A 19,826-nucleotide genomic window follows, 5' to 3' on the forward strand; every position below is an offset into this window, starting at 1 on the left:
ACTTACTATCTCCTACGTAGGACTTACTATGTTCTACGTAGGACTTACTATCTCCTACGTAGGACTTCAGATAGAAAGGCGTTTTTCTCTTCTCTCATTGACTTACTTGACGTTAAAAAATATGTTGATTTTGAAATGCAAGACGAAACAGATAATGTTATCTTTCTTATTTGGGACTGAAACAAAATTTACTCACAATCAGGATCAACACACCTGGGAAACTATTATACTCCTATTCGCCTCGTATCTGTACAAACTAAGGCATCTTTTGATATATATCTTCTAGTGACTATCTGTCTTCATTTAGGTATCTGAATTTGATAAACTGTGTGTAGTTGTAAATATGTTATGCCTTTTTTTATTGTGTTAACTGCGTGTAATTGAATATATTTTCATTGTAATCTTCGGAATGACATATGGCTCAGAATGATACCCCCCCTCTCTCTCTCTCCTTTACAAGTATTTCATCCTGGGTGTTTATCTTCTCCAAATCTTCCACTGATGATGAACAAGTTATTGTTTTTACATAATTCTAAATGAATTATAACCATGGTTATTAGCTTTTCCATCACACTATCTTGTGGGTGTCTTTCGATATCCATACCTGATGACGAGATGTCTTCTTTAACATTTAATTCTCCAACTAAGTCTTCTGGAATATTTAAGTGAACAGATAGTGTTCTTTCTGTACAGTCACACAGATTACGACCAACAAAAGGACCCGTGAAGATCCAGGGTAGAATAGGTCTTCAGCAACCCATGCTTGCCGTAAAAGGCGACCATGCTTGTCGTAAAGGCGACTAACGGGATCGGGTGGTCAGGCTCGCTGACTTGGTTGATGCAATGTCATCGTATCCCAATTGCGTGGATCTATGCTCGTGATACCAATCTCTGGATTGTCTGGTCCAGAATCGACTATAATTAGACCGCCGTCATATAGCTGGAATATTGCTATTGGGGAGTGTGCGCGCAGCCCTCCACACTTTACATGTTAACTTAGGCCCTCGGTCAGGTCAGTATGTGGCTTGGGTATCATATACCCCACCACCCTTTTCAAATCCTGGATCCACCGTGGCACCAGCGCATGGCAGAGTTGTATTCTATACAAAGACATTCACGTCACGCGATCAATGGACAGGTTATCTGTGTTGTTCAACCGCTCAAATGACGCAGTACTCAAATTACTACAGGTTGACAACGCAATGTTTGTGCGTGTAAATAATAGCGACGGTTGATTGAACATGAACGAGAGCAGCTACTCGTTCTCTTGTTGTACCGGCCAGGTAGTCGTGCAAGCAGGGAGACACTCTGTACAGTTGAAGACGGTATAACGACAGGGAAGGAGATAAACAAGCAACAAGCAGAGTAAAGGTAAGAGGGGCTCACTAGCAGACAGAACGGGGAGACTGATAAAACGAGAAAGAGATACATTAACAGATAGAGTGATTGAGTGAGTGAGTATGGTTTTACGCCGCTTTTAGCAATATTCCAGCAATATCACGGCGGGGGACACAAGAAATGGGCTTCACACATTGTACCCATGTCGGGAATCGAACCCGGGTCTTCGGCGTGACGAGCGAACGCTTTAACCACTAGGCTACCTGACCGCCCCATATGTTATAGTAAGATCTCCCGGAATTCCGCTTGTATATCCCTCACAGAATTCAACATATTGACTCGGTCACTGTATCTGCCATTTAGGTTTCTTCCAACTCAGTATGTAACGAAACTTTGAAATAATCATACCATTTACTGGTTGAAATATTATTTTATTATATTAATCCCTTCAGTTCCTTCTATACATCATCGATATTATAACTATAAGAATTCCATTTATTTTTAATGTTCTAGTAAACCTCTTCTGCCTTCTTCTGTGAGCATGTATTCTTGAAATAGGATTTCAACATTCTATATGTATCAAAGTCAATTTCTTTATTGGACACATGGACATGATAACGTTGATATTCCACGAGTAACACTAAAAAACACCCATGTCGGGAATCGAACCCGGGTCTTCGGCGTGACGAGCGAACGCTTTAACCACTAGGCTACCCGACCGCCCCCATTAACATATAAAAAGAATGTAAACTGCCGGGCAAAAGTAAAAATACCCCAATGTTTGATGGCGGCTGAATAGAACAAATAAAAATGGTTATAAGGTGGTGATTTGACCCGTATTTAATACGGGTGTCGGTTTGCAGTGTTTCGGCGGCTGTTTTCGTTTTGTTTGTTTGTTTGTTTGTTTGTTTGTATGTTGTTTAACGCCGCACTCAGCAATATTCCAGCTATATGACGGCGGTCTGTAAATAATTGAGTCTGGACCAGACAATCCAGTGATTGATGTCATAAGCACCGATCCACGCAATTGGGGTACGATAACATGCGTTAATTAACCAAGTCAGCGAGCCTGACCACCCGATCCCGTTAGTCGCCTCTTACGACAAGCATGGTCGTCTTTTACGGCAAGCTTGGGTTGCTGAAGACCTATTCTACCTCGGATCTTCACGGGTCCGACTGTTTTAAAAATTCATCCTAGTAACATTCTGATAACGTTTGTAACTCTTTGGTCCATTTTAAACTGTATAAATTCTTTTGGTCGGCAGTATATGTCGAATAATTCAGCAATCATCAATCTTCGATGTGAGGTGAGGTGAAATTGGGTTTAACGTCGCGTCCAAGATTATTGCACTTATATAGCGACGTGCATGCACGTGTGTGTGTGTGTGTGTGTGTGTGTGTGTGGCTGCTTGTACTAGTCCGGACTGATGCCGATTTATAGTGCTAGCTCACTGAGATACCATGCCGCAGTTTAACATGAATACCCCACTCAGACACAGTATACTGACACCGAGGCGACCAGTCCTTGTTTTAGCCCCTTAATGTCGAGCGCCAGACAGTGTAACAACAAGTACCATCTTTTAACGTCTTTTGGTATGACGCGGCCGGGGATCGAACCCCGGACCTTCCGCTCTCCGGGCGGACGCTCTACCACTAGAACACGGAGGCGGCTAATATACGATGTATGGAGTTACCGGGGACTATTCCTGCCTATATATGAAGTATATGAAGTTTGGCGAGAGAGATACAGCGGAACAAAGGATGGGACAGATACATCTAGAAAGCAAACGACTGTGTGTTGGTGAATTGTATTACACGCCCATTTGAACAGTATTGTATATCACTCGTGGAACTCTCACCGTGTTTTTCTCTTTGGTGAACGCCACGAGCCCGGGTTGAGTGCGAACCAAGTATTAGTATCGGGGCACATCTGGGTTTCCAGCCGACGATCATCAGGTGATGTCACAACTAAGGGACGCAACTCTGAACAGCAAAGTGTGGCGCCTCAGACCATTGGCCCTTCCTCACGCCGACATATAGAATGAGTGAGTGAGTGAGTTGGGTTTAACGCCGCTTTTAACAGTATTCCAGTCATATCACGGCGTGTCAGCTTAATGTGGGAGGAAAGCCCGAAGTGATGCAGGTCTAAGACGTTTACCACTTCGGTGAAACCCACGAGCACGGGTATGATGTTGACAAACCTAGAAACATAATCGGGGCGAATCGGGATTCGAACCCACAATCATAGGTTTCTGGCGTGCCTAAGGGACGCAACTCTGCACAGCGAATCACGGCGCCTTAGACGACTGGGCCACCCGTGCCCCCCCGACATATAGAGAATGATAGGAGTGATAGATAATAAAACACGCATGCCAATAGGACAAATGTATCATGTGTAAGGTCCGTGCGTACTTACTCTTGTTTCATCTCTGTGTAACAGATGAACTACCCGGAATGGTCCAGCGCCACTCCAGAGGCGAGGTGGACCGCCATCAGGGAGATGAAGAAAGCTGGTCTGGCTGAGAAGAGACGCCTGGAGAGGGAGGGGCTCCTGCCCGATTATGACTACCCCGACCCAAAAGGAACGACGAGATCGTCAGGACAGAATAGGAGGCCAATCACCGTCCTCAACGACAACCCCGGACCTTGTTACAACATCTCTGCTTACAGAAGCGCTGGATTCTCCATCTGCGGTCGAGACACCAGCAACCGGATGATGTTAATACACGGAGATGACTTAAACAACAGCAACAAGGATGATGGTAGACATGTATCATCGCTCCCCGTTGCAACAGTCGCCAGCTGGAAGGGGGAGAGACACGGGAAAGAAAGCATCTACCAAAGCACACACAATGCTCAAGCTCTAACGGACAAGAAAATCAAACCAGAATTTCGGGTTAAGTTTAAGACAAGGAGAGTTTTTCCAGAAAATGAACACAAGATTGACGGAACTGTTGACTCAACAACAGAACGCCTTTTGCCGTCTGTTACATGTGCTTCAGAAAACCCTGGACCTGGTACATATTACCCCCCAATCAGCACAGGCAATGTTCCTCGTTCACCAGCGTTTTCAATCAGCGGACGTCGTGATCCGTACCTAAAGGATGACAGGCTTCAGGTGTCTGATGCCGGAATTCTTGTGCATCAGTAATTATTTGTCTAGGTCAGGCTTACAGTGTGTCTTTTATCTGCAATTGCTTTCTGGCGGTTTACGAAACAGTTCTAAGAGACTTCGTTGATCCAACCAAGCATCATTTTAGACGAACAGGACTCACCCCACTGAAAGTCGTACAGCGAAAACAAACGCATGTGCCAAGACGAACATGTTCAAAAACATAATCTTGGTAACTGGTGTCACAAGTCAGATGGGTCTTCCTTGCGACAAAGGTCGACCTTTCAGTGGTTGCGAAACACGATTCCCTGGTCCCACTGACTAAACCCCCCCCCCCCCCCCCCAACCCCACCCCGCCCCGATCCACAAGGCGTCCGTAGCATTACGAGATTCGTAAGTCTCTGACAAACTATTTCAGTAAACTACGGTTATAACGAACTCAAAGGGACCACTTATTTTAGTTCGTTATAACCGTAGTTCGTTATAAGCATATATACAGCATATATATAACAAATGGCCGGGACTAAAAAATAAGTTCGTTATCTAAGTCAGTTCGTTATAAACGTGTTCGTTATAACCGTAGTTTACTGTAGTAACTATAAGATGTAACGCTACCAACGTTTTGTGGATCGGGACACGGCACTTTATTGCTTGTCGGAAGAGGCGACCAAAGTGAATCGGTGGAAAGGCTTGGAATGTCATTGTACCGTGACGGCGTGGGACGTTGCTAATAATACCCATGGCTGGCATGTCTGTACCTGATTCGATTATTTACATGCCGACGTCATATAGCTGGAATATTGCTGACTAGCGGAAAAGGGGTGTAGACTCATTTTCTTTCCTCATTTCACTACAACAAATGAAAAACAGAGACGATTGGAGAAAATTGATATCTCAACTGGAAATATTGCAATTGCAATTGTGTCTCAATAAAATACATAATGGTCGGTTGTTAATGGTTTTAAATTGTCTAAAGCTTGAACTAATTAAATACATTTCTGCAGGAAATACAGACCACACAAAACCCAGAACTATTGCTATCCGGCAATCCAATCAAAGTAGTTGCGGAGGCCAAGTTTCTGGTACTTATTTTCGATCGTCATCTGACATTCTTGCCACATATTTAATACCTAAAACCAAAATGTACGAAAGCACTTAACTTACTGAAAGTCGTATCAAACACAAAATGGGGAGGGGATCAGAAAACCCTTCTCCATCTGTACAGATCGCTCATGCTCAAAACTGGATTATGGCTCAATCATTTAGGTTTGTTTGTTTGTTTGCTGTTTAACGCCGCACTCGGCAATATTCCAGCTATATGAAGGCGGTCTGTATATAATCAAGTCTGGACCAGAAAATCGAGTGATTGACATCATGAGCATCGATCCACGCAGTTGGGATCGATTACATGCATCAACCAAGTCAGCGAGCCTGACCACCCTATCCCGTTAGTCGCCTTTTACGACAAGCATAGTCATCATCATTTATGTCCGCACGTAGGGGATGATGTACCTTTCCTAAAACAAATCCTGCATATAATCCATATAATCCCATGTATGAAGAAAAGTTTCCAACTAAACACAAAGTGGCTCCGCCTCTTGAGATCAGAATTAAGCCACATACAGTAGCCACTTACATAGATCTTAATATTATCGCGCCATATCAGCTGTTATCTACACCTCCTTGGCAACTGGTCAAGGTAGAACTGACACTTACTAATTTTAGAAAATCGGAAACAAACAAAATAGTCTTTCGACAAAAATATATCCAATTACGATCCGAATTTGATTGTTACCGCTCTATGTTTACTGATGGGTCCAAGGATGGTGGCAAAACTCCTAGTGCCACTGTCGTTAGATCAAAAAGTATATTTTCTGGAATCCCAGATAATAGCTCCATATTCACCGCTGATGCCAAGGCTATACAAGCAGCATTTTGTCATATTCTCCGATTCACTGTCATGCTTACAGGAACTAAAAAGGTCATCTCGACTCATCCGCGGATTTTTGATATTTTGGAATGTAACTCTATGCAACTGACCAATGCGACATCATCTTTAGTTGATTACCCTGCCATGTTGGAATCGTTGAAAACACAATGACTGATGCAGCATCTATAGCAGCTTTCAACAAATCTGTGACACCACGTCGTATTCCATATAGTGATTATAAGCCTGTTATTAGACGTTACATCAAAGATCTTATGCAAGTGGGACGCCCAAGTAGGTATAAATAAACTTCATGATATCAAACCAGCTATTTGTTTCACCTACTTGGATGTCTGTCCAGATTTGAAAAAGTCCTACTGAGACGATGTCGTGTCGGCCCTTCTCGATTCACACATGAATATTTATTGAAAGGTGAGGACCCTCCGACGTGGAGCCCTTGCGATGAAAGAATCAGTCTAGCATGTCTCGCTTGACTGTATTACTTTTTCCATCGATTTGAATATCGTGCTTTGTAATTATTATATTAATATCGTAAAATTGGTCTTGGTAAATTTGATAACTGATGGGGAGTGGGGTGAATGATTGTCCCCCTGAGAGAGTATGGGAGTATGTAAGACAACATCATTCTAGGTATTTTATTCCCACCATGGTTTTAAGCATAGCATACTCGTATAATTTAATTGGCTACACTTTCTAACAATCGCCAGTAGACTTGGCGGATGGTGTAAATCCGGCTGGGGTACCATGCAGGTAGCATAGGTGTTGTAAATCCCCATGATCTCTAGTCCCGTTTTTATCATATGTTGTTATGTATTTTGTTATCATTTTAATGTTGCTTGCTAGTTTTAAATGGAAATCTTTGATGCCCTAGTTGTTATGCTGTCTATTTGTCGACAGGTTTTATACAGCATTTTGTATTATTATTACTGAAAATTTTGCCGATGTTACTTTAAATTTTAACTCACTCACTCACTCACTCACTCACTCACTCACTCACTCACTCACAGATACTACCTTGTTGCCAGGGGTGATACGGACTGTGAGAATTGCTGTCTGGAACCTGTGTCAAAGATGTGTGGTTCGAATTCATGTGACTTAGTGAGGGGTTGTCACGGGTGGGCGACGGTTATTGACGTGATTGTTCTGTACTTAACGTCGTCGTATAGTGAGTGAGTGAGTTGGGTTTAACACCGCTTTTAACGTTGTTCTAGTTATATCACGGCGTGTCAGTTTGATGTGGGAGGAAAGCCCGAAGTGATGCAGGTCTCAAACGTTTACCACTTCGGTAAAACCGGAAACCCGGTTGACAAACCTAGAAACATGAAATCGGGGCGAATCCGGATTCGAACCCACAATCATAGGTTTCTGGCATGCCCAAGGGACGCAACTCTGCCAAGCATTCATAAGGCTCGCTATCTCGCGTGGAATGGTGAAATCTCAACAAAACGATTAAAAGGTTGGTTTTTTTATCTACACTTCGAAGATTGCTTAGAGTGGCAATGATACGGGATTGGATATTTGTCTTTTTATAAAGAACATTTTCTCCGCATTTTTAATTATTTCTTGAAAAAACATGCAATACCAGCGAAATTTGGTAGGTTGCGCTTCTTCTATTTTTTTCATAAACATTTCCCCATTTTCAAATCCAAATCGTTATATAAAGGTTTGTAAGTGAAAAATCTCCACGAAACAATAACAATATTTTCCAAATAGCTGGCAGCGGTGAAATTCTCCGTAGTTCTGCATATCATGACAAGATCCTTTCTTGTGAAGCGGGCATATCATTGCTTTACGCACTGGTTAAACTATTAATAAAACATGAACCAAAACAGGTGCCATTATATCGCAAGAGTGTTGTAAAATTCCATGGTTGAAATATTATTTTATTATATTAATCCCTTCAGTTCCTTCTATACATCATCGATATTTGACTATAAGAATTCCATTTATTTTTAATGTTATAGTAAACCTCTTCTGCCTTCTTCTGTGAGCATATATAGGATTTCAACATTCTATATATATATCAAAGTCAATTTCTTTATTGGACACATGGACATCATAAAGTTGATATTCCACCAGTAACACTAGAAAATTCAAATGTTCAATTTATTATACTCAAGTGAGATATCGATAATATATTGTCATACAAAATACTGTGTTCTATCATTATATATATAATCAATAGACGATATTCGGATCATCGTATTTGTATCAGGTAAAATGGCCGAGTTGCGAAGACCGTGTACAGGTGGAGTAGTCAACCATACAACATCACAAGATAAGATAAACATTTATATGACAGAAACGCCAAATACTCTGTTTGATGACGGGAAGAGACATTGAACTAAAATGCTATTTCAATTCCCATGATATTTCTGAAAAAGTTCTGAACGTGAAACATCACTTACCACCTTCAGGTGAGCAAACTGACTTTATTTCCAACTTTAACGTTTTACGTTGTCAGTCGTATGAACCAAATACAAAATAATAAAACAAAATAATAAAAGGAACAACGGCTTTACATACGTATGCCCCGCGAGGATTCCGGATTAGAATAGTGAAACAACACACACACACACACACACACACACACACACACACACACACACACACACACACACACACACAAACAGGCACACACACGCCCACAGACCCACAGACACACGCGTACAATGCACAGACACGCACATCCCCCCCCCCCCCCCCCCCCCCCCCCACACACACACACAAGGAGACACGCACACAGACACAGTAATTCAGTTCTGTCACGGCATGTCAGAAGCCCGAAGCCCGAAGTGATGTACGTGTACCACATGTGGTGTCTCCTGAGGCAAGTGACTTTGTTCGAAATGTGCCTCTGTTCACCCAGCAGTGAGTGGGTACCCGGTAGGATGAGATGGTAATGTGGCTGTGAACCTTCTAGCGCCTCACAGGCAGCTTGGGTTGTATACTACCCAAGGAGCTGAGAACGAAAATCGAGTGCTCACTGATCCATTGACCGGAGTAATAATAGTGTAGCGCTTTGAGCATCCACTTGGTGAATGGAATCTGGCGCATAATAAATGCATTATTATTATTATTATTATTATTATTATTATTATTATTATCATTAATTGATGCAGGTTAAACCCAGGAGCAAGGGTACGGAGCTGACAAATCTGGAATCAGTCCGGGCAAATCAGGATCTCACGATCATAGGTTTCTGGCACACCGAACTGTGCCGCTCTAGACAACTGGGCCACCCGTGACCCCTTTCAAAGAAGAAATCCGAATGTTATGACTCGGCATGTTTGTTGTGTTGCTGTGTTGAGTCACCGCGTTCGTGTTTTAATAGCGGTTATTGTATACCCGGGTGGTGGTATGACAGAACAACCTTTCAAATCACGCCAGAAAAATAATTCCACAGATCGATATTGATTTCAGCCAATTGAATACAATTGAATACAATAAATGGTGCATTACATCAAACAGCGTTATTCAGTTCCAGGGACGACATTACATAGAGCAACGTCATTACGCTTTGTTACCGACAACGGTATGCAGACTTCTACGGAATCCTGGAGGGACATTGTCGCGTTGTCGTTCTTACAAAACCAAGCAAAAAGTGAGCCAATTAATCAAAGCGCGACATCGCGACAATGCCAAACTCTGACCACATGTCGTGTTGTCGCATTTCGCCGCGCTTTGATTATTTTTTGTTTTTACAAAAGCGCGACAATGCGACGACGCGACAATGTCGATTCTAGGTTTCCATAGACTGGTCGATCCCATTTCTTGAAGGTCGTCACCGACACCCCGCTAAATATAGGCGAGGCATACAATGGCCTGGAGTACTAACCCAGCGAATATACTGAACATGTATCGTGCCTCCTCCGCTGCAATACAGGTTTGAAGTTGATTAGACACTCTCTGCCGGGCTTCCTTCAAAGTAGAAGTAAGTTCAGTTTGGTTACACATATAGAGGATTCATGTGTCGAGTGAAATATCAAGTTTACGTTTGTGATGAAAAACTATACTGTTCCATTAGAAAGATACACAAATATCATATAATAAACAGGATATTTCATGTTTCGATTGAAATATCATGTTTCTCTCATCGAGGGGACGCCACTCGTGAAAATATCTTCTTTCCCCGTCATTCGATGAGAGAAAACCTTGAAACGTAAAATCTCCCTACTTAACACGCAGGGACGTTTCACCACCCCTTATAATTGCGACTTAAAAAGTAGTTCCGAGTTTGCAAAATCTTAAAAAATATCAACAAAAGTCTCAAAAAATATTTCGTGTCACTAATATTCTTTATTATACATTTGGATATGATTATACAAAATAAACTTCAAAAATATTCTTTAAAGCTACGAGACCGCTGTTGAAAGCCAAGGAATACAATCCGAATGATGCCGATTTTAAAGTGCTAGCCCATTAATATATCTTGTCGCAGTTTAATGCCGAGCGCCAGACAGGATAACAACAAGTGCCATATTTTACCATCTTTTGGTATGACGCGGCCGGGGTTCTAACCCCGGACCTTTCGCTCTCCTGGCAAAAACTGTACAATTAGACCTCGGGGGCGGTCCTTTATATTTACTATAATAGCGACGTTTCGGTACAGGTCCTTATACCGATGACCGGGTTTCAGTTTATGTAAGCCTCAACTTAGATCTGCATATGAAGAAGACAATTTATATAAACTGCCTGGCAAAGAAAGTATATTCTTGAAAATTATATTTGGCGAAAACACAACAAATGATATCAAAACGTTAATAGGCTGAAAACAGTCACCGAAACACTGCAAACTTCAGGTCCAAAACATAACCCGTTGTTTTGAAGACGTTACGTAAACAAGACAACCATATTCAGTTAGTGCATTGGGTGGAACCATTTGCAACCGGTTGAGGGAGAATTACATCCGGCTCCGACGTCCAGCGCAATGTTCCTTCCACGTCACCGTCAGGCACGCCTTCCTTGTTGTAGACAGCATCTTAGGTTCAGGAGACAAGAATGTGACTGTTCACAGGTGAGGGTTACATATTGGGTGAGGTGAAATGGGGTTTAATGTCGCGTCCAAGATTATTGCACTTATATAGCGACGCGCATGTACGTGTGTGTGTTTGTGCTAGACCGGACTGATGCCGATTTATAGTGCTAGCTCACTGAGATACCATACCGTAGTTTAACATGAATACCCCACTCAGACACAGTATACTGACTCCGAGCCGACCAGTCCTTGTTTTAGCCCCTTAATGCCGAGCGCCAGACAGGGTAACAACAAGTACCATCTTTTAACGTCTTTTGGTATGACGCGGCCGGGGATCGAACTCCGGACTTTCCGCTCTAAAGCGCCGCGATTCGCTGTGCCGAGTTGCGTCCCTTGGGCACGCCAGAAACCTATGATTGTGGGTTCGAATCCCGGTACGCCCCGATTATGTTTCTAGGTTGGTCAGCACCATACCCGTGCTCGTGGGTTTCACCGAAGTGGTAAACGTCTGAGACCTGCATCACTTCGGGCTTTCCTCCCACATTAAGCTGACACGCCGCGATGTAACTGGAATAATGTTAAAAGCGGCGTTAAACCCAACTCACTCACTCATAAGTTATCTCCCCCTCTAATTGACTTAGTTATTATGAAACATTGATAAAACAGATAAATGACCTAATAAGATGTTATGTTCAAAAACATACCATTGACACCACTTTATATGAGTCACGTTTATTTTTTCCGTTAGTATAACCTACCTGAGTGTTTAATAACCGTAAAATTATATTCAAATGTATTCAAAAATATCCTTTTTGCAGACAACCTGCAATGACTACGCCTGAAAGGTCAAACCCAAAGAGGAACCCATCTACTGATGCAGCAGGAGCAAGCAGGTCATGCAGGGGATGTATGGAAAATGCAGATTTTCTGAAAAGAGGTGATCGGGTAATATTGGAATATTTTATGACGTTTGAGACCGAGATCCCGTGCACGTATCCACGTAGCTGGGAACATCAGGGAACGTCCATGTTTAATTCCTGTGGTTTGGTCTAACTTGCTTTGTATATTTGCACGCCTTTGTCGTAGATTGGATTTTTTAAAATTAACTCCGACAGTCATTCTTCTGTCAGAATCCTTCGTGCAGGTGTTTCCAGAGTGGTAAGCAGCCTTTAGCCTTTAGTGGTAAATAGCCTTTAGCCTTTAGTGGTAAATAGCCTTTTGTTACAAATGAAACGTAGGGGAAACCGTTATATTGTCTGCTTAGTGGCGTCCTTTTGGGGTGGATTCTAGCATCTCCTAATATTTTCATGGAAGCGAATTACAGGAATACTAAAGACTTTCGTTACCTGTTCAGTTGTTGATTACAGGTGAAAAATGTATGGCACCAATATGATGCTGTTTTCATCCCACTGAACCCCGTTTATTGCTAGGAAGGGGGCCCAGGTGGTCACACACCACCAAACACACACTTTCACATATCGAAGATCACTGTTGAAACAAAGTTGATACAATGTTTTTCAACGTAGGAATCTCAGATAAATCAAATTTCAACATTGAAACAATGTCACGTATATGCTGGGTTTAGTCTACAGTATTAAGGTGAGGGGAAACTGTTATATTATCTGCTAAGTGACGCATGTTAGGGCTGCGTCCTTTAGGCGTGGATTCCAGCATCAAGTGTTCAAATATCAGGTTAACCCTGGTAGTCCCGGCTTGTCTTTTTGACAATACCATTCCGGGCTTGTATTTGGGACAATACCATTCCGGGCTTGTCTTTGGGACAATACCATTCCCGGCTTGTCTTTGGGACAATACCATTCCGGGCTTGTCTTTGGGACAATACCATTCCGGGCTTGTCTTTGGGACAATACCATTCGAGGCTTGTCTTTGGGACAATACCATTCCGGGCTTGCCTTGGAATATACCATCCCGGGCTTGTCTTAGGGACAATACCATTCCGGGCTTGCCTTGGAATATACCATCCCGGGCTTGTCTTTGGGACAATACCATTCCCGGCTTGTCTTTGGGACAATACCATCCCGGGCTTGTCTTCGGGACAATACCATCCTTTGTCTCCTCACAGACAGTCGTGGTGCAGTGAGAACCTATTTTGCCCTGGAAGCCAAACGAGTGAAACTCTTCTGTCAGATCTGTGAAAAAAACCACGTAAAACTCATCCCCATACAAACGCGAGTAAATAAAAGGCAGAGAAGTTTTTCTGCACAATTAAACCCACAGTTAAGAATTCCGCACTGTCAAACAGCATACATGTTAAAATCCTCCTTTCCTGTCTTGACTTTGGATCAATACCAATCTGGGCTTGTCTTTAGGACAATGCCATTCTCGACTTGTGTCTGCTTGTGTGAAAAGCAATACCCACACATGTAGACCTTGCATTCTTATCTTTGTTATGAAATTCGATCATACATTATCGTGAGAATTAACCTTAACATATTTGTAAGGCTATTTTCTTACCTTTCTTGTTTTATTATTAAGAACTCCCCAGGTCCTTGTTACGCAACACCACCGCCATCCATGCTGAGTCCGGGACCCCAGTTCTCCTTCTCCTCAAGACACATGCCATCCCCCTTTGCCATCGCAGTAAGTTATACAAAGGTGGAAATTGCTTGAAAATATAATGTTAACAAATCCCATGTTGCCTATTCCAAACTGAGAGTTTTACTGAAACTGATTTTCATTGTGACTTTATTCTGCAAACACGTGATTTTTGTGGTCAATTAGCGATACATGTAATAAGAAGTGAGTGAGTTGGCTGTTTAACGCCGGTTTGAACGATAGTCTGCACAGCGAATTTGGGCGCCTTAGACGACTGCTCTACACGTGCCCTCAGAACTTAGGAAACAAGCATATTTTCAATGTACAGTTCGATTACCTGTATATTTTATTTTATTTAATTTGGAACCGAGCTCAGTGCATTTTATAACCTATACCAGTACATATCATTATTTCAAAATGCCGCCTGACAATGATTGAGAAAGAAGTTTTTTTTTTTTAAATATTAGTTTCCACGGTGATGCGATCGAAACTCAGTTGTTTCAGTCAGAGGTGGTTATTGATATTTGAAACCTCTGATTGACCAATTAGAATCGACGAATCGACTCTCCATCTCACATTTTCTACATTAATGATAGCAAACAATTGCAGATACATTTATTGATTATTTTAAGAGTAGCCTCTTCGAATCCAGAGGATCAAGACATTAAAATGTTATGGTACAAAATACTTAACAACACCCGCAAATCTGAAAACACATAAACTGATATATTATCTGCTAGGTGACGTATGTTAGGGCTGCGTCCTTCAGGCGTGGATTCCAGCATCAAGGGTTCGAATATCAGGTTAACCCTGGTAGTCATCAGTTTGTCAGCGTCATACCAAAGTGGTAAACATCTGGTACCTATCTTCCAAATACTGCGTGATATACCTGACATACATTTAATAGCGGCGATACATCAACTGGATTTTTTCACATTTAGCCAAAATTCCTTAAAGTTGATAGGTGGCATTAATATTTTAATGAATGTGAATTGCAGATATTATTAGGAATTGCGGTACCTGTCCAGTTGGTGATTACAGGTGACAAATATATAGATCCACTGTCGTGCTACTCATGTCTGGTTTCATCCAATGGACCCCATTTATTGCTAGATGGGGAACCCAGGGCCAGGTGCCCACATACCAATGGCCCCATCGGAGAGAGATCGCGGCCCCTCCTTCTCATTCGGATCAAGACAACGTGATTTATACTTCTCGGTGAGTGAGTACGGGTTTGGTGTATGTGGGGGTTATCAGGAAATTGTTCCAACACTGTGGGCACTAAGTAAATGAATGAATGTTTACTCATGTTCGAGTCCGTAACATTCTTTATCACTACGACCGTCACATGTTCGATTTATCAAACACACAAGAACTTAGTATGAGCAACGATCTACTCTGGAAGGGTAAGTTGTGAGATCAGCTCACACATTGCAACACATGATTCACAGATTGCTTTCGATCATATGGTGCTAGTGAAGCATTCTTCAGTAAAATCCCTTTGGCACAATACCATTCCGGGCTGGTCTTTGGGACAATATCATTCCGGACCGGTCTTTGGGACAATGCCATTCTCGACTTGTGTCTGCTTGTGTGAAAAGCAATACCTACACGTGTAGACCTTGCATTCTTATCTTTGTTATGAGGTGAGGTGAGGTGAAATTTGGGTTTAACGTCGCGTCCAGGTATATATATACTTATATAGCGACGTGCATGTACGTGTGTGTGTTTGTGTGGCTGCTTGTACTAGTCCGGACTGATGCCGATTTATAGTGCTAGCTCACTGAGATACCATGCCGCAGTTTAACATGAATACCCCACTCGGACGCAGTATACTGACTCCGAGCCGACCAGTCCTTGTTTTAGCCCCTTAATGCCGCCAGAGAGGGTAACAACAAGTACCATCTTTTAACGTCTTTTGGTATGACGCGGTCGGGGATCGAACCCCGGACCTTCCGCTCTCCGGGCGGACGTTCTACCACAAGACCACGGAGGCGTTCTTCCTTGTTATAAAATTCGATCATACATTATCGTGAGAATTAACCTTAACATATTTGTAAGGCTATGTTCTTACCTTTCTTGTTTTTTTTAAGAACTCCCCAGGTCCTTGTTACGCAACACCACCGCCATCCTGGCTGAGTCCGGGACCCAAGTTCTCCATCACCTCAAGACACATGCCATCCCGCTTTGCCATCGCAGTAAGTTATACAAAGGTGGAAATTGCTTGAAAATATAATGTTATCAAATCCCATGTTGCCTATTCCAAAATGAGAGTTTTACTGAAACTGATTTACATTGTGACTTGATTCTACAAATCCGATATTCGCGGTCAATTAGCAATACATGTGAAAAGGAGTGAGTGAGTTGGCTTTTTAACGCCGGTTTGAACGGTATGTGAATTATATGATAGCGTGTCAGCTTGATGTGGGAGGAAAGCCCGAAGTGATGCAGGTCTCAGACGTTTACCACTTCAGTGAAACCAACGAGCACGGGTATGGTGCTGACAAACCTAAAAACATAATCGGGGCGAACCGGGATTCGAACCCGCAATCATAGGTTTCTGGCGTGCCCAAGGGACGCGACTCTGCACACCGAATTGGGGCGCCTTAGACGACTGGTCTACACGTGGCCCCTGAACTTAGGAGACACGCATATCTTCAATGTACAGCTCGATTACCTGTATATTTTATTTTATTTAATTTGGAACCGAGCTCAGTTATCACAACTGTGCATTTTATAACCTACACCCGTACCGTATCAATATTTCAAAATGCCGCCCGACAATGATTGAGGAAGAAGTATTTTGTTTGAAATATTAGCTTCCACGGTGATGCGATCGAAACTCAGTTGTTTCAGTCAGAGGTGGTTGTTGATATTTGAAACTTCTGATTGACCAATTGGAATTGACGAATCGACTCTCCATCTCACATTTTCCACATTAATGACAGCATAGTTTGTAAATAATTACAGATACATTAAAATTTTATTGATTACGGAACAATTACTTGAAACACGGATGCCTCCTCGAATCCGGAGGATCAAGATATTATAATGTTACGATACAATATACTTAACAACACACACAAATCTGAAAACACATAATGTTTATCGACATTGTAAGATACAAAGGTAACCAGTAATTTTCCTAATGAATTCTCACAGATGTGAGGCAAAAATGACGTCATTCGGGAATGCTATGACGTATTGTTTTCAAAATTGGGATTGACAGCAAAAAGATACTTTTCAAGAAATGTATTGCTTCAAAGTGGACATATTAGTCAGAACGATTTCGTGGATCCAATCCCATTTAACAACGTTTTTCAACCAATCAGATTGCAGCACTACCGTCAATTTTACAATTTACAATGCCCTATACAATGATGAGCTTATTGTTATATTTTTACCACACCTGTCCAGTTTTTATTGATAGAGTTTGTCAACATTGTGCTAAAACAAACTAGCATCTCTTTTGCTTTGAAGTTTCAGGTATATTTTTGAAACGACTGAAACCTATTGTTTTAATCTGTTTTCTTTACAGATCGAAGAGGATTAAGTGTTATTTCCGACATGCGTACACACTGAGCAGGAGGGAGGATGCCAACAGTCGAAACAAACAAAAAGCAAAAAACAAACAAAAAACAACAGTCAGTTTATTGTCCAATGTCAAGAAGTGCACTTATGCCCAACGAACAGCAAATGCTTGGAACAGCAATACGAATAACACCACCAGTGTATTATGTCTGCGTTAGGGAGAAGGCTCAGGAAAGTGACCTTGGAATGTTTGTAAATATATATGGCTAAAATTTTGGGGAGTAAATATGTACGTTCATGGTTTTTTAAAAATATTCCTATTTAGTAAATAAAACATGTTTATCTGGAGGAGATATATGGCTTAATGTTGCGTTGTTGAGCGAACATGTACATGTGAGGAAGTGAGGATGTGGACAAGTTGTGGACAGTAGTGCGAATCTGGAGGAACAGCAGATGCGTAGAGGCGAAATGGGGTTTAAAGTCGCGTCCAAGATTATTGCACTTATAAAGCGACGTGCATTCTCGAATCTCATTTAAATCAGATCTTAGTTCTCGCTACCGCTAAACAAAGATCTGAGGACATCCAAATACGGGTCACGTCAGACCGACCTTGCGCGAACTTTGACCGACCAATGGAATGACCAATCAGAAGGCAGCTTTCTCGTGCTTTACGGCACTAATTTCAAATTGGCGACTACGCTTCGAAACATACTTGACAAATTCTCGATTGCAAAATTGAAACCTGAACAAAAGAACATTCTGGAACGGCTAATAGATGGTCTAGATTGTATGGATTCAGCCGTTAAACCCGTATCTATCGTTCGGAATATCCCGTGTTAATGTTTTCGAGGTTGAATGATTAGAAATCACATTCCGACTGTCACTTTGATGATCTGGCAAGTGACGCTCTGATTGGTCGGATGAAAGGTCGTTCTGACGTGACCCCTAATGGGATGTCTTCAGATCTTTGTTAAGCAGTAGCGAGAACTAAGGTCTGATTTTAATAAGACTGTGCATTCTCGTGTGTGTGTGCGTGTGTGTGTGTGTGTGTGTGTGTGTGTGTGTGTGTGTGTGTGTGTGTGTGTGTGTGTGTGTGTGTGTGTGTGTTTGTGGCTGCTTGTACTAGTCCGGATTGATGCCGATTTATAGTGAAAATCCACTGAGAGACCATGCTGCAGTTTAACAGACAGAGTGACAACCAGTATTATCTTTAAACATCTTTTGGTATGACGCGGGCGGGGATCGAATCAAGGACCTTCCGCTCTCCGGGCGGACGCTCTAGCACTAGACCACGGAGGCGGTCGGAAAAGCAGATGAAGAAGACGTGGCGCTGTGGAGATGCTAACACATTCCGTACGATGCATACATACCTGATCCACCCCAGAGCCGGGGCACGACAAATAATGGTTCAAATGTAATCGATTCTTTTATGAGCTTATTCCATCCGCGATTGAAACGAAATACTTTTTTTGCGAATTTATATATTTTGTTTGATAGGCATTACTTAGCAGTTGACGGATGACAAGATAGACACAATATTTTTATGGATAACAACTTCTATAATACTGTGAAAAGCGACGTTTCGGTATAGATCCTTATACCGTTGTCAAGCAAGACACAATACCGCTTGTTCAACATGACTTTAACATCTCTGAAAGCACATTCAAAACCAAATTACTACCGAGTATGTCCACCTTGTGCATTAGTGCAGACCTGAACACGATGACGCACCGATGACGTCAAACATCGGATGACGTTGGGGGTAGTCCGCTGCCATTCCTCAAAGAGAAATTGTAAGGATATGTAGCTGTTGACTGGAGCCGCTGGTCGTCTTCTGATCTGTCAGTCAAGGTGATCCCATACATTGCGATTGGGTTCATATCAGGAGAAAATGCCGACCAGGGTAAAACGTGAATGTTCGCGTTGTTCAGAAAGTTCTGTGTGAGCCTTGCAGGAAGTCAATGCCACGTGGCTGTTGTGACAGTGACAGTGACAGTGACTTAATGCATCTTAATGCATAGGCGAAAAATTTGTTAATGAGTTAGTGACAAGATTGACAATTCTAGTCAATATGATTAACAATTATAGTGTACAGCATCCGCGAAAATAGCTCGCTAATGCAGTTTCTGGTTGAAACCTAAATTTTGACATTTATAATTCTCATGCAATCCGAAATGAAGACGAAATATGGTCATTTTCCTGAAGGGACATTTGGATGCCATTTTGTCCGCCATATTGGATAAATCAAATTTCTCAAGCCTATATAGTTAAGATACTTAAACGTTTCATGTAAGTAAACAATTTGGTGTACGAGAATGTAAATGTTGTCATTGTAAATGGTTTTAGTATGAAATTCTATATTT

General features: G+C 42.0%; 1 protein-coding gene across 3 annotated transcripts; it reads left to right on the forward strand.

Moving 5' to 3' along the window:
- Nucleotides 1-1,205: 1,205 nt before the first annotated feature.
- Nucleotides 1,206-17,542, forward strand: LOC124140443 (extensin-2-like). 3 transcript variants are annotated; one of them, XM_046507999.2, is made up of 6 exons: nt 1,216-1,371; nt 12,195-12,321; nt 13,873-13,977; nt 15,046-15,150; nt 16,026-16,130; nt 17,471-17,542. In XM_046507999.2, the coding sequence occupies exons 2-6, from the start codon at nt 12,205-12,207 to the stop codon at nt 17,483-17,485; spliced, it is 447 nt and encodes a 148-aa protein (XP_046363955.2). In that variant the 5' UTR covers nt 1,216-1,371; nt 12,195-12,204; the 3' UTR covers nt 17,486-17,542. The 3 variants fall into 3 exon arrangements, with proteins under 3 accessions (XP_046363954.2, XP_046363955.2, XP_046363956.2); XM_046508000.2 differs by lacking the exon at nt 1,216-1,371 and adding an exon at nt 10,190-10,332; XM_046507998.2 differs by lacking the exons at nt 12,195-12,321; nt 13,873-13,977; nt 15,046-15,150; nt 16,026-16,130; nt 17,471-17,542 and adding an exon at nt 3,779-4,676 and having other exon boundaries at nt 1,206-1,371.
- Nucleotides 17,543-19,826: the final 2,284 nt, after the last annotated feature.

This window comes from Haliotis rufescens, unplaced genomic scaffold (assembly GCF_023055435.1).
Source record: "Haliotis rufescens isolate VD_foot unplaced genomic scaffold, xgHalRufe1.0.p SCAF_37, whole genome shotgun sequence".
In the NCBI taxonomy this organism is placed as follows: Eukaryota; Metazoa; Mollusca; class Gastropoda; order Lepetellida; family Haliotidae; genus Haliotis; species Haliotis rufescens.